Source organism: Podarcis erhardii, assembly GCF_964252035.2.
Source record: "Podarcis erhardii genome assembly, chromosome: 16".
Classification (NCBI taxonomy): Eukaryota; Metazoa; Chordata; class Lepidosauria; order Squamata; family Lacertidae; genus Podarcis; species Podarcis erhardii.
The window spans coordinates 2,188,560-2,203,112 of NC_138514.1; the positions used below are offsets into that span (position 1 = coordinate 2,188,560).

The following is a 14,553-nucleotide window of genomic DNA, read 5'->3' on the forward strand; positions in this document are numbered from 1 at the left end:
TTGGGGGTTGCTTGAAATCGCCATCCTTTGTACGCTGTCAGCATGCGGCCCTTTCATGCTATTCTTGGCCCTCCTCCTCCCCCCCAGCCCAGAATGGAGAGAGAGCTGTGAAAGGCTTGTTCCTTTTCTACCAAGCAGGTATTCATCTTTCACAAAGCAAGGTGGGCTTTGATTAGTACACGCGGGGGCTGCTCCAAATGTCACTTGATAAAATGGAATTGAGAAGCTTTACTTCACTTCTGTGCATGGAGATATGCCTTTTCCTCCTGCATCCTGCAAAATAACTTCTCTCTGCCTTGAATGAAAGATTTTCTGCTTAGGTGTGTTTAGCACTGGCTTCTAATATTGAGATGGAAGCCAGACAGTAGGCTTGGAAGAGAAAAAATGTATTGGTAACATTACCTAAGTATTTACGGTTTTTGTCAAGGCTTGTAATAACAGGACCTAACTGCCTGAAAGAAAGAAAAGAAACTTAGCTGGGGCAATCTCAGATATGGAAGAACCTCATTTTTGTGGACAGGCATGATCTCTTATCACAGGTTTTCAAGAGTTTCTGTTATACTTGGCTCCTGCTGTTGCTTGTTCCACTTTGCAACATGGGTGGTATGTGTGAGAGAGCTTTCATGGGCCTTGGATATCGCAGTTTGAGTTTGTACAACTGGGTTGGGGATATTAGGGAGCATCTGCCTGAGCAGTTGATGTTAATGACCAAACAAAATAAAACAGGATGTAATTTTTATAATTGCACCCTGATGCAGGCAGCCAGGAAGCAGGATGCAGAGCTGGGTGGGAGGGAGGGAGGGAGGGAGGGGCAAGACCAGCGTTGTCAATGCGAAGGAGTTACCTGCACTGCTATGAACATTTATAGTAGAGTATCATGCTCTGATAGTTGGACTTGCACCTGGAGGACTCAGGTTCAAATCCCTCTTGGCCATGAACCTCTCTCGGTGGCCTTGGACCAGTGTCTCTGCCTTTGTTTGGCTTAACAATCAACTCTGTTGACATGTACTGTATATTGTTCTGAACATATATGAGTGTATTAAGTGCTTTATGCTTAGTCAGATCATTGGTCCATATAATCTAGTATTGTCTACTTCATAGCCAGTACTAAACATAGACATACAACTTACAAATGAAGCATCTTACCCAGTGGCCAAGGCAGCTGACTGCAAATATTCTGTTGCAGGTAGTTCAGTGAAACTGGAATGTATTTTTCAGCCTGTTTTGGATTGCCCACCCCTACCCTTCCAAAAGATCAGATTTGCAGCTCTGTCTTTGAATGCCCAAGTGATATCTGTGGCTTTCCATCAATATGACTCCTCCTGGACAGAAATAGTATAGGCACTTCTACCCCTTGCAGTGATCAGTGTCCAGTGGTGCCATCAGCAGAGGGGAGTGGGCAGAGGCCACCTGGTTGGAGCCAGCCAACCTCTGAGGGAGGCAGAAAGAGAAGGGAAAGCATAGAAAGTGGGGGAATAAAATAGGAGGGAGGGGAGGACAAAGGGCTAGTTGATCCTAGAGCAGAACATCTCACAAGCACCTCACAGGAAGGAAACCAAAACCAAACCTAAATAAATAAATAAATAAATAAATAGGAGGAGGAGGAAGCCAGAGAGGGAGGGAGGGAGGCAGGCAGGCAGCAAAGTGGAACAAGGCGAGGGTGTGTGGAAACCTGGATAGGAGTGGCGACAGCAGTCAAGGTTCTCGCAGTGTCCACTGCGCTCTGGCTCAAAAAAGCACTGTGCCCTCATTTCTACTTTTTTGCAGAGCAGGAGGACATGATGCCCCTAAATCGCTGCATCAGTGGAATCCTGCGTTTTATTTTGTCTTCTGTGAGTAGCTGCCAAGGTTACTACTCTAAAGTGAGATCATCAAAGCTTCAAAATTAAACAGGAAATCTGGTCTGTAAACACTGTTGCCCTTTTCCCATTCAAAACATGGCCAAAGAAGGGCCTCTCCACTATTTTGGAGGAAGTGTAAGATACTTTTCCCCTTTCCTGTTTCTGCCTGTGTTTTGTCCTCGAAGGCCCTGGAACCCTAGCTTTCAGAATTCATCTTCTCCATTATTCTGTCTAAAACAGAGCAGCCCCGTGATGTGCATAACCTCCAACAGGGACCTCCTATTCAATTATTATTATTGTTTCATTATTTATACCCCACCCACCTGACTGGGTTGCCCCAACCACTCTGGGTGGCTTCCAACATATATAAAAACACAATAAAACATTAAACATTAAAAATCTTCGCTGCCTTCAGATATCTTCTAAAGGATGTGTAGTTACTTATCTCCTTAGCTCAGGAATCGCATAACTCCATACCCTCCAACATTTCTCCAATGAAAATTGGATTGTCCTAAGGAAAAGCAGGATATCCTGGGATCAAATCAGAAACCAGGATGGCTTCTGTAAATCTGGGACTGTCCCTGGAAAATAGGGACCAATGGAGGGTCTGAATGTGGACTGTAGTCCATACAGAGAGAACTGATTATAAGAGGAGCAAAGTGGCCATTCCTGCTTCCAGTCCTTTAATGAAGCTGCATGCCCTTTTTTTCTTTCTTTCTTTAGAGGGTCTGTTAAACTTGATAATCAGAACCCACCTATCTTTCGTTTACCATTACCCAAAAGTTGCCTGTACTCTTTATCTGCATTGGTGTCTGCATTCTAAGAGTTATGACAGAGAAGAAAAATCTGTGGGTCATTGTTTGCAGCTATGTTTGATTCTAAAGAGATGTTGCTCAAGAATTCCAGGAGCTTTTGTCCATTCCTCTACAAAATTGGGTTTTTACACCTTTACTTCCTAGATGTATAATAGAAGTGAACTTTTGAAGAAGTTTTTGGGTTTTGGTTATAAAATTAAGGAAAAAGAAAATGAGACATCAGCTTTAAATCTGGTAACCTGAATAGTCCCTGTTTGGGAATGGCAGTATCTAGTATCAATCCCATGCCACAAATCTTTAGAAAATCTGGATAAAGGATTTTTTTGCAGATTAGTAAGAACTGAATGTCACCCGCCTGTGAATGTCATTAAATCATTCTAGTTTTTCATCCCAGTCTCCTACCACAGACTGTCAAATTCTCCTTATTCCATGTTTTCCCTATCCTTTCCACCAACACATTTTCAGAGACTTGAGAAATCCTTTCAGAACAGAAACATCCCATGAGCTTGCTGATGTCACTGGAGACTTTGTTTTCAGATTAGAAGAATTTGTTTTTCGTATTTTGCTTATTTCCATAGAATCAAAGAATTGCAGAATTGGGACAGACCCAAGGGTCATCTAGTCCAATCCCCTACAGGAATTTTCTTACTCCCATTCTGTTAGTTTTGAATCAGTCAATGCAACAGAGGTGAAATTTAGTGGAAGGTAATACTCAAAACTATTTTTAAGATATTAACAGATACTTACTTGATCATGAGCTTAATGCTCACTGACATGATCAATTTTCATATAGGTTGTACCACTTCAGATTGAAAATGGGGGCAGACTTGGCTGAATGCTTCTCCTGCCCAGAAAAAGAAAAAGCATTTAAAGCTAGACTAGAGCTTTTCTTCCTAGCCTGCTGATTTTCTTTGTGGTTGAATTTGTGTATGCATGTGCACATGCCTGTACATGTGTGTAGCAGTATTCAGTCATGCTAGTCCCCACCTGCAATCTAAAGTGTTACAGTCCAGACCCAGGTTTACCCTTAGTGAGACTTTTATACTATTCTCATTTGAAAGATCAGAGAAGCCCTGGCCTTGTGAGTCGTTCTCTGTCCATTCCATGGTGTTCATTGTGTTTCAGTCTGTACTTGACCTGAGAGCACTGCAAGTAGAGGAAAAGTGGGGGAAAGAATGAGAACTCTCTGGTATTAAGAAGGTGGGAGAATAAAAACACACTTGACTTTTTCAGATCCCTATTAATGCTCATATCTTTATGTGTGCTGTATCTTTATATTGGAAATGGAACAAGTAAAACAGACACTTAATCTGTATTATACTCTTTGCCTGGTATGTGTATTGGAATGTGTATTGTTCAGTTGAAACCTATGAATGAATCTGCCTTATACCCAGTTACCACTAGGGGTGAGCGCCTGGGTGGGTTGGAGAATGGAGGTGAAAGAAGTTAAGTTGCTCAAAAGTCACAGACGGTTGATCCTGTGAGAGAGAGGGGGGCAGTGGGCAGCCATAGATGAGAAATGGAGGAGGAGCTGTTGCTTGGACAAGCCGATGGTTCATTCCGTGGAAAGTTCCGTTTGTTTTTACCCAGATATTTATTGAAGTGGAAACTTTAATTGTTGTCCTCAGTGTACTTTAGCTTTGTTTGCTTTGTGATGGAGCTGTCAATTTTTTGTTGTTTATTGGACCTGTCTTTATGATGTTGTAATGTTTATGTATATTTTTTCTGTACATCTTTTATAATTCAATCCCCACTCTGGGATTGAAAATGCTCAATCAAGGGCAGGTTATAAATACTTTAAAAAAACCAGTTAGACTGTTGGTTCAACCAGTTCAGTATCGTTGACGCTGATTGGCAGCCACTCACCAGGGCTCCAGGCAGGGGATACTCCCAACTCCACCTGGAGATGCTGTGGATTTAACCTGAAATTTTGTGCATGCAAAGCAGGTGTTCTGCCACTGTTCTACAACCATTCCCCATGAATGAAAGATCTCTGGTTCTCTTGGTTTCCTCCTGGTGCTGAGGAAGGGGCTTATGGGGGTAGGGGCACATCTCCTGGAAATAAATCAGGAGTCTGCTTCTGCTTTGTTATGTTACCAACCTGTACAAAAGGATGCATTTCTTATCCCTTCATGTGAGAACATGGCATGACTAATCTTATCCTGCACAAATTTTTAAAAGTGAGGGAAAGTCAGAACAGTACAGAACTTGAAAAATGTTTGAAAACATTCAGGTAGCTTCTACTGGAGGCTTTTATTTTTTTAGAGGTGGCCATCTCTGTGTTTGCATGGCTACTTTCCTGATTTCTAGTTTCACCTATTGTGCCTTGTTGATCCTGTTTGCCATACTACCACAATTCTATTTTGCTAAAATGTTATACGTTCTTCAGAATAGCCCAGCTGAAATTAACAGTGCCAAATTGAGAAGGTTGCTGCAAATTAAGCAAACTTGCAGGAGTTAAGTGACAGTGAGCATTCTTTGTTTGTTTTGAAAAGTATGTGTTGGATGTCCTCCCTGAAGCATGGAGGCCACAAGTTAGCAGAGGCAGCAAGAGTTTGTGGCCTCCCTAGGGAGGAGGATCGCTGGACTTGGCTTTGGCACAGTTAGATGTACAGTCCTGCTTGCCATTCCTGTGCTGCACTGGTGTGCCTACTTAGTGGCTCAGTGAATCAGGAGGACAGGCCACCCCAGGATATTGGAGGTGGGGGCAAATCTGCATGGGCTGAAGCTAGAGGCAAAGCTGACTTAGGAGGACGCTGTTATAGCTTAGTTGGCAGAACATTAGACTCTGAATCTCAGGGTCAGGGTTTCAAGCCTCACACTGGGCAAAATATTTGTGCATTGCAGGAGGTTGGGCTAGATGACCCTCGTGGTCCTTTCCAACTCTACAATACTGTGATTTTATGATCTCATGTTGGCACACTTGCCAAAAAAGTTGGCCATGCAGTTGGATATTGAAGGTCCTTGTTTCAGTCCCTGGTGTCTCCAGTTAGAAGGATCAGGTAGCCAGTGATATGAAGGACCTATCTCAGAGACACGGGTAAGTCTACCTGGCTAGATGGACAAAATGTCTGACCAGTATAAGGCAGCTTTCTATGTTTCCACTGTGAGCTCTTTGCAGCAGGACCTTGTGGAATCGAGCTTTCTTCCTTTCTGGAAATCCAGCTCCTTGGGCTTATTTCCAGAAAGTTCCAAAGTGCAATTCTCTGCAAATGAATTTTCTAACATGCTGCCTTCAATCACTCTCTTGTAGTGTGTGCTGTATTTATGGAGTTTAAAGATAAACCACCCCAAAACACTTTTCCTGCTCCGAGGGAACCATGAGTGCAGGCACCTCACAGAATACTTCACCTTTAAACAAGAATGTAAGTATGGGATGACTGGGGTAGGCTGTGCATCTGGTTAGGAAAAGCTATGGATGTTGGTGTGAAAGCATCCAGTATGTCCTTGCCCTCCTCTCTTTCAATATGCATGGAAGGGGAGTTTTAAATTCCACAGAGCAGAGAGGCTGTGAGCACTGTTCCTATGGCACTGTCTCCCCAGCAGTCTGACTCCATGCAAGTTGTCCCTCCCACTCCCATCAATTTAGGGATCCAACATGCTGTAATTATAGCCAAGAGCTTTCAGTTCCAAATTGTGCAGCTGGAATCAGAGTTGGATGGAAATTGAGGGCTTTCCCTTTTTAACACAGATTGAGTGAAACCCAATCACCTCATGTAAGTGTGTGTGAAGTTAAATGGGCAGACCTTTGTTAGTTTTTTATAGACTGAATGGTGATGGTGCAAAGGGGAGACTGGTCACTTTGCTTCTCAGTTTCAGAATGTCAGTGCTAAAAGTTAATTTTTCTCCCTTCATTACAGTTCCTCTTCTCATTAAATATGTTGTGCTGGTTCTCTGACTGTCCGTATCAACTTCAAACTCTGAGACTCTACATTTAAGGCCCTCATCCACCCACAACAGTATATCCCTTTTCTCTGTCATCCATTACTTGCCCTGTACCTCCTTATCACATTTGCCCTTTCTGCCTTGGGATACAAGTTCCCCTGTTTCAACTTCCCTGCTCCTTTTGGCACCATGCTTCCATCAGCTCCTGTAAAAGGAAACAGGAAGGGGCAACTGGCAGACAGATCAACAGCTGTTGTGTAGAACTTCTTGTTCATATTTCTTGTACTTGCTTTGTTCTCCCTTCTCTCTCCTAATACCATGCCACATCTGAGGTGCATGTTTGCTTTTAGCTTTTACCCAGTCCATGTACAGTTTGCCTTATTCCAGGAAAAGCTGGAAATACAGTGGCCATATGTGCAAGAGAGCCTCATGTTTTGGAAGTAATTGTAAAGATAGTCCATATTCTTATTTTAATCCTTCAGAAGCTTAATTTTCAAGAAGTAGTGCATTTTCTAAAAGGATGATGCCATAACCAAAAGATACAAGCCCAGGTATCTGGATTTGTATTGTCAGTCATCATTATGCTTCTAGAGTATATACAAACTTTAATATATACATTATGCTGATTAGCCAGGTACTTTATGGGAAGAAATCTTTCTTTGTTTTGAAAGCTGCCCTTGGCTTTAGTTGCCTTTCTGGGTCTTATAGTCTACAGAAGAGAGTAAACAACACTTTTAACACTATTTATGATACCAATGTATATTTCAAACAGTGAAAATCCAGACAAAAAAGTTGTTGAGCTTTTCTGGCAAATTCGCAAAAAAAGAGAGAAGCTTTTGAGCTATCTTCAATCTCCAAAAACGGCACTGCCAACATGGGTTGCCATACGTCTGGATTTTCCCGGACATTTTTGTGATTTCCACATGGACACTGCTTTCGACTGCAGTATTCCAGATGTGTTCAGGAATTTCCAGACGTATGGCAACCCTACCAATATATTGATTTGTGTTATAAGAGCTGTAAGTTGAATAACTGGTGTCTGGACTGACTTTAGTAAGTCACTTGGGAAGCCTCTTTGTCTAAATGTTTTAAATAAATTTGCAGTCTTTGCAAGGGCTGCTTTTCATGACAAATTTTAAAGATACTAATTCACCTAATCAGTTGTATAAAGATAATATAAGATGTATAATACATATCTAACTTAGAGCAGGCCTAGAAAACCCTAACTACTTCCAGAGTCTTGCCATGTATAGTTGCTTTCTGCAGGAAGCCTTGCTCAGGACAGTGGTTTTGAAATTTTTTCTTGGAAGCTCATCAGATGCTCCTCAGTGGGAGAATCAGTCCAGGTAAGCAAGTTTTCCTGGAAGATGGCTTGTCCCATCTTCTCCTGCAATGTGCAGAAGCAGGACTAGAGAGCATAGGAGCTAACACTTAGGGGTCAAGATCCCTTTGCCCACCCAGTAAAATGTTTGAGGGGGCCAGGCACCCCCCCCAAGTTGATGGGCATTGCCATTCAAATGGTGTGTGTGTGCTGTATCATTGATTCATTCATTGATTGATTGATTATGTGGGGCTTACCTGCCCCCCAAATATTCTATTCAAGTTGGTACCCATGCTAGAGAGTACGTTCTGTTGTTCACTCCCAGTTCGGAGTCCGGAATTTCCAGGGCATGCAGTTTCCTGTCTAGATATTCACTGTTTGAAATATAGCAACTCTATGGTGAAGCCTAGCATAGATGGCTACAATTCTATGTGAACTACATGTACACCATAGAACATGTCCAAGAATCTTCTGCAATGGACAAGGAGTCTACAGGCGATGGACTGCAGTTCCTTGGCAGACATGTTGGTGTGGAAAGTCTCTGAAGCAGGAAAGGAGGGAAAGTCCTGGCTTAGAGAGAGGAAGAGGCAAGGCAGTTGTATTTCTTAAGTCCAGATGACTGGCAGTTTTCTGGGAGCCTTTTTATTTTTTATCTTTTATAGTTTGCATAAGTCATTGCAGTTCTCTTGCTTCTGTTTCCTGCAGGTCGAATCAAGTACTCCGAGCGGGTGTATGATGCATGCATGGATACATTTGACTGTCTTCCTCTTGCTGCCCTTTTGAACCAGCAGTTTCTGTGCGTGCATGGAGGGCTGTCTCCTGAAATCACATGTCTAGATGATATTAGGAAAGTAAGTGGTGCCTCTTTCTTTTCCCTCCACACCTCCCCTCCATAAAACAGCACAGGTATCGTAGTTCCAGTTAGGGTCTTCTTGTAGGCTTACCTGTCCCCATTCTGACAAGGTTCCACTCCAGGGTATGTTTCCCCACCACCTTTTCTTTTAAGGCTACCTAAGACTTGTTGAAGGGGCTGCCAGGCATAAAGACATGTACACTTCTCTCTGATCCCAGGCTGAAGTTCTGTAGGGTTGACAGTGGTGGAGGAAGGGGGGCGGTGGGGGCGGGCCGCCCTGGGTGTCACCACTGAGGGGGTGACAAAATGCTGGGTGGCACTCACTGCGGGGCCTGCAGAACGCCTGAGCCACGTATCTCTCCTGGGTGAGATGCGGTGGCTTGGGCGCATGCAGGCTCTGCTCTGCCCAAACGGTCTGCCCGCTGCCTCCCCCCCAGCTGTAGGGCGGCTGAGTGGGAGGAGGCAGGCAGACTCCGGAGGCCCCTTGGTGTGCCCCGCGCCGCCCCATGGGCGGCTCACCCCAGGTGCCCGAGCGGCTTTTTCCGCCACTGGGTCGAAAGAGGAAAGGTTCCAACAGGGAACTTGTGTGCGTTCGCGGCATTCGCCCTCCTTCCTGGTAAGCTGAGGCTTACTCTCTGGTTATTTTTCCTCCATGCACCCTTTTTCGTGCCCTGGTGAGATATATGCAGTTCTGTTATTTTCTGGTGTCTGCCTTATGTCCCGTCCCCGTCCCCCCTTCTATGTATAAAGCAAAGAAGGGTGTTACATAACGGGGAGATTCCTGAAGGTAGCAGAAGGAGACTTGCAGGGACTCAGGAAAGCAAAGTACCAAGCCCTGAATCACTCCACAGGGGTGGAGAAACAGTCAGGGAGGTGGTTTAATTTTCAGGATGAATTAAATAAAATTGCGGTCTTCGTAGAATTATAGAATTGGAAGAGACCCCTAGGGTCATTTAGTCCAACACTCTATTATAGCCAGAATCTCAACTAAAGCATACACACTAATTCAATGTACTGATTTTGGGGGGTGGGGGTGGGAAATAATCACAATAAACACAAACAAACTTTAACAGTCACGGCCTTCCCACCCTTGTTATGCCCAAACCCCACTTCTTTGACAGTGTCTATGAGCGTGACTTTCTCAGATGCTTGTGCATTTTAATTTATGCATTATATATGTCGCCTTTTATTAGCATGGTCAAGGGGGGGGGGCAGACCGCCCAGGGTGTCATCACTGAGGGGGGTGACATTCAGCATGACACATGCCATGACTCCCAAGCCTACCCCGAGCCATCGGTGGTGGTGGTGGGGGGGGGTTGACCAAAAAAAAATTGCACTTGGTACCACCTGACCTTGCTAGGCCTCTGAGGGTTGAACTTCTTTGTGTATGCTGGTTTATGAACATCATAAAGATTTGGATTGGATTGGAACTTCTTTGTTCTCCTTCAAAGACAAATTAAGCAGTTGGAAAAAGAAATATGTGTTGCCTTTAATCCAGAGTTTCTCAAACTTGAGTCTCCAGCTGTTTTTGGACTACAACTCCCATCATCCCTAGCTAGCAGAACCAGTGGCCAGGGATGGTGGGAGTTGTAGTCTGGAAGCAGATGGAGGCCCAAGTTTGAGAAACACTGCTAATCCTTACAGAGACTGAATGATTAAAATTTTCTTATATCTTGAGGGGGGGAGTGGATTCCCTATTCATAAGTCTTCCACACTTAGAAATCTGAAGCAGAGCGCCCCTCGCGCCGGGCATACATCTGCAACGTGGGGAGCCCTGCAGGAGTTCCCCGCAGGGCTCCCCACGCTGTGGATAGCAGCCTGCCGCCCGGCGGGCAGGGCGCCCTGAAGCAGAGCGCCCCTCGCGCCAGGCAGACATCGGCCAGCCCCACAAGCTCAGGGGACAGCAGGGAGGCGCAGCGCCGCCATCCCGCTGTTCCTCGACCTGGTTCGGTTTCCCCGACCTGCTTTTGGGGGGGAAATAAAGGAAAATTTTTTTTCCTTTATTCCCCCCCCCCAAAAAAAAACTAGGTGCGTCCTATGGGATGAAAAATACGGTATGTTTATCTAGCACAGATGAATTGAGGTTTTTTTCTCATGCGCTGTATTTTGGCATGCTCTTAATAATGAGTTCCCTTAATTCTGTATGTTTATATCAATTATCTTTTGGGGGGGCTTTTCTGTGTGTGTGCCTTTCAGTTAGACAGGTTTAAGGAGCCTCCAGCCTTTGGTCCAATGTGTGACCTGCTGTGGTCTGATCCATCAGAGGATTATGGCAATGAGAAGACACTGGAACATTTTACCCACAACACTGTTCGAGGTTGCTCCTATTTCTACAGGTAGGAAACATTTCAAACATAACCCTTGGTTAAGTGAAAAGGTAGTAGTGTGAAGTCCCAGTTGCTGTGCTCAAACCACTCTGTTCCAGGGCTTTGAGTGGGACTCTGTCCCACTTGTGATTGTTGCTGTCTTAAAAATACAACTTGTATTGCTACTGAATTCCCTATGAATTTTCCCTCTTGTAAAACCGAAAAGCCATTCGTTTATGGCTTTCTGAGTTGTTTACAAGGTGAAAGATGTGCCTGAAGGATTTCAGAAATACTAGAACAAGTTTGTGTGGACTTATCAGAACTTTAAAACTTGCCAAGCAAGTTTTATTTAGCAAAGCAATATATCTTAAATCTGAATGTTATTTGCTTCACAAGTCCCTCTGAATGTTTATTTGGATGGCCTCAGGATCACCACAAATTCCCAGTTTCCATAAATGTTAGTTTGATTTCTAGGTGCTTAGCAGCCCTAACAATAGTCAAGTTTTGTTGTAGCCCTAATTTTTTCAATACAAACATCTACCGCAAAAGACACATACACCAAAAACCATAATAACAATAATAACACAATTTGACAATTCAGATTTGAATACACTGATATACCTATGACTACCCCTTTTTAAACAATATTTTCCCACCTCTCTCTCCTTCCCCTACTTCCCACCACTATCTGCCTTATTGCTTAAATATTTGTTCCAGATTTCTTCATATTTATCCATTCTTATTTTGCGACGACATGCAATTTGTTCGTCTGTCCATATTATCAATCCATGTGCTCAATGGAATCTTTTTGTGGCTCTTCCATTTCATCAAAACAAGTTTTTTTTGCTTCTAATATAGCACAGTACATCCATTTTTTTGACCCCTTGAAATCTCCCATGTTTCTGGAATATAATTTAGAATTAAATTCAGTTCCCCTAAATAACAATTTATTTTTATTACTCTTGCTATAAAAATCCTCGCCTCGCACCAAAATCATTTTATCGGGCAGTTAATCAGAATATGTACTAAGTTCGCATCTCCAGCATTAAATTTTATTTTTTAAAAAAGTTTTGTTGTAGCCCTCATCCTCCCTCAGAAAGTTGGAGCTGGGCTGTGCAGATGTAGGTTCAAATCCCTATTGAGCCACAATGGGGCAAGTCAACCTATCTTCAATTCTTTCAACCTAACCTATCTTTGCAAGGTGATTAGAATAATTTGGGACAAAAGTGGAATATTCCTAACTTGTATATCCTCATCCCTCTTGGGGAAAAAACAAATGTGATGATGACTGCCTTCAGCATGTGTTAATATTGCTTTTTAAAACTTCTTTTTCAGTTACCCTGCAATTTGTGAATTTTTGCAAAATAATAATTTGTTATCTGTGATTCGAGCACATGAAGCCCAGGATGCTGGGTAAGTTCAGAGTCACTATTCTGGTGCTGTGTTCAACAGCTTTGTTGTCTTTATGTATTTTGCAAAAGCCTGCCTATCTTCTGCTCACTTTTCCAGGTACCGAATGTACAGAAAGAGCCAGACTACGGGCTTTCCATCCCTAATCACAATCTTTTCTGCACCAAATTATCTAGATGTCTATAACAACAAGGGTAAGATTTTGACTGTGCCCAGGATGCCAATGTGAGGTTATTATGAATTCTTTCCTGATGTCTTGATGTGTCCACTTTTAATAGAATCTCTAGCTCTTGCTTACCTTGTCTTTTGCTTCTTAATACTTGGTTTCTTAAAATGGACGTGGTTTGTGCTTGGGCATTCTGCCAGAAATGTTGGGTCCCCACAGATTTGCAGGAACAATTCCATGTAAATGGGGTACAGAAGAGGTGTCATCTGAGAGGGATGGTTGGGATTTGGAGCAGCGGTGTCTGCATTCAAATCATTGCTCATTCAGAGGTTTACTGTGTGGCTCAACCTTACCTAGCTATCTTACTATCTTTTTTTTCCAAATAATTTTTATTAAGTTTCCATATACCATACCAATCAAATCATATTAATTATTCCAAATCATACCAATACAAATCATAAAATCCAAATCCAATTATTTTGCCAAATTATAAATTTTTGTGGGGGGTACCCATGCTTCGAGATCAGTAGGAGTCCAATCATCTTACATTTTCTGCTGCTTTGATGTTCATAGTCCCATCCTCTCATCTCCTTGTTGTTACCCTTTTTCTTCTCAGTCACCTCCGAGTTATCTCCACAAGTGAATTGAAAGAAACAGTCTTGTTTATATTTCTCTGTGAACTTTGTAATGCTTTCCCGTAATTCATCTCACATAGATCCAATAGTCCAAGAGTCCCATTCGAGCAGCCGTCGCCATCTTATTCAGTTCCGATGAAAGACAGTCTAAATGTCTGCTCGTTAATTTTCTCAGACCCATTGTATCATAAATCAGTCTTTCCAGGAAGGTGATCGCCCTTTTGAATTTACGATCCAAACCTGACACCAAAACAGCGGCTCATCCTCCCTAAGACTACAAATCTTACAACGATGTCTGCCTCTCAATGGTGGATCACTTTTGTAACTACGCCACAAAGAAAGCCTCTCTTCTTTCCAGATCTTTTCACGAAGTAAAACCTTTTATATTTTTTTCTTTCCCACACAGTTTACTCACTTGCAATTAGTTGTTGTGATGGTTCTTCTAAGGGGGAGGGTTGTTAGGTAATCATATTAAAAAAGAAGAAAGTTTTTCCCTCCTTTCCGTTCCGTTCAACATACCGAAATGTCTGTAGTTCTTTGATGCTGTCTTCTGTTCCTTCCGTCCCATCATTCATCGTCTCAGTGGTAGAATTATTTAGCAGATAATACCCTCCTGACCTCGCTCGAAGCATGTGCGTTTACTTCTCCAATTTTTTTTCCTTTTAAGCAACGCAACCAGTTTCACTCTTGAAAGCAGCATCCAGGAGCTCTGAGCCCGCATGAGAGCTATCCGCCCAGTGCCCCCACCTCCTGCTTCTTTCGAACTTGGGGGTGATTTATGGGCAACCGTGGGCGAGGCAGCATCTTCCCACCCCCTGGGAAGACGAGGGAGACTGATTTTACTCCCCATAATCAGCCTCTAATTACCTCGTGCGAGCTGGGTAGATGATATTGTCGGCCATCTTCCAAGGTGCCCCCAGCGGCCCCCCTACTTAGCTATCTTACTATCAATGAGGAAACAATTCATGTAACCCTCAGCTCTTTGGAAGAAGAGTGGGTGTAAATGTGATAAATACAATCTTGGAAGGACTGAACCAGAATCAATTAAATGCAATTCCTCTGAAGCTTGTATGTTAGAAATAGTGTTTGTTCTAAAGTAGTTACTGACCTAGTTTGGATTTAACACTAACCCATAGTTTAGTGTAAAGTGCACAAGGCTGCTCCCCACTCCTCCAGTGGCCATGGGGAGGAGATAGGAAGCACCTGCTTCCATTTTCAGCTAACTGCGGTTTGTCATCCAATAACTGCAGTTAGTTTAACATACCGTGGCCCCCTAGAGTATAACCTCTATCAACTCTCAACACTGGCTGTGCTGTTCTAC

General features: G+C 43.2%; 1 protein-coding gene across 4 annotated transcripts in view; it reads left to right on the forward strand.

Annotated features, from left to right (window-relative positions):
* The window catches only part of PPP3CC (protein phosphatase 3 catalytic subunit gamma), a 69,667-nt gene that overhangs the window by 40,366 nt on the left and 14,748 nt on the right, over nucleotides 1–14,553 (forward strand). For all 4 annotated transcript variants that reach the window (XM_081843912.1, XM_081843911.1, XM_081843913.1 and 1 more), the window contains exons 4-8: nucleotides 5,910–6,021; nucleotides 8,568–8,713; nucleotides 10,912–11,051; nucleotides 12,357–12,434; nucleotides 12,531–12,625. In XM_081843912.1, coding sequence (XP_081700038.1) covers nucleotides 5,910–6,021; nucleotides 8,568–8,713; nucleotides 10,912–11,051; nucleotides 12,357–12,434; nucleotides 12,531–12,625 — 571 coding nt within the window. The remainder of the gene's footprint in view (nucleotides 1–5,909; nucleotides 6,022–8,567; nucleotides 8,714–10,911; nucleotides 11,052–12,356; nucleotides 12,435–12,530; nucleotides 12,626–14,553) is intronic.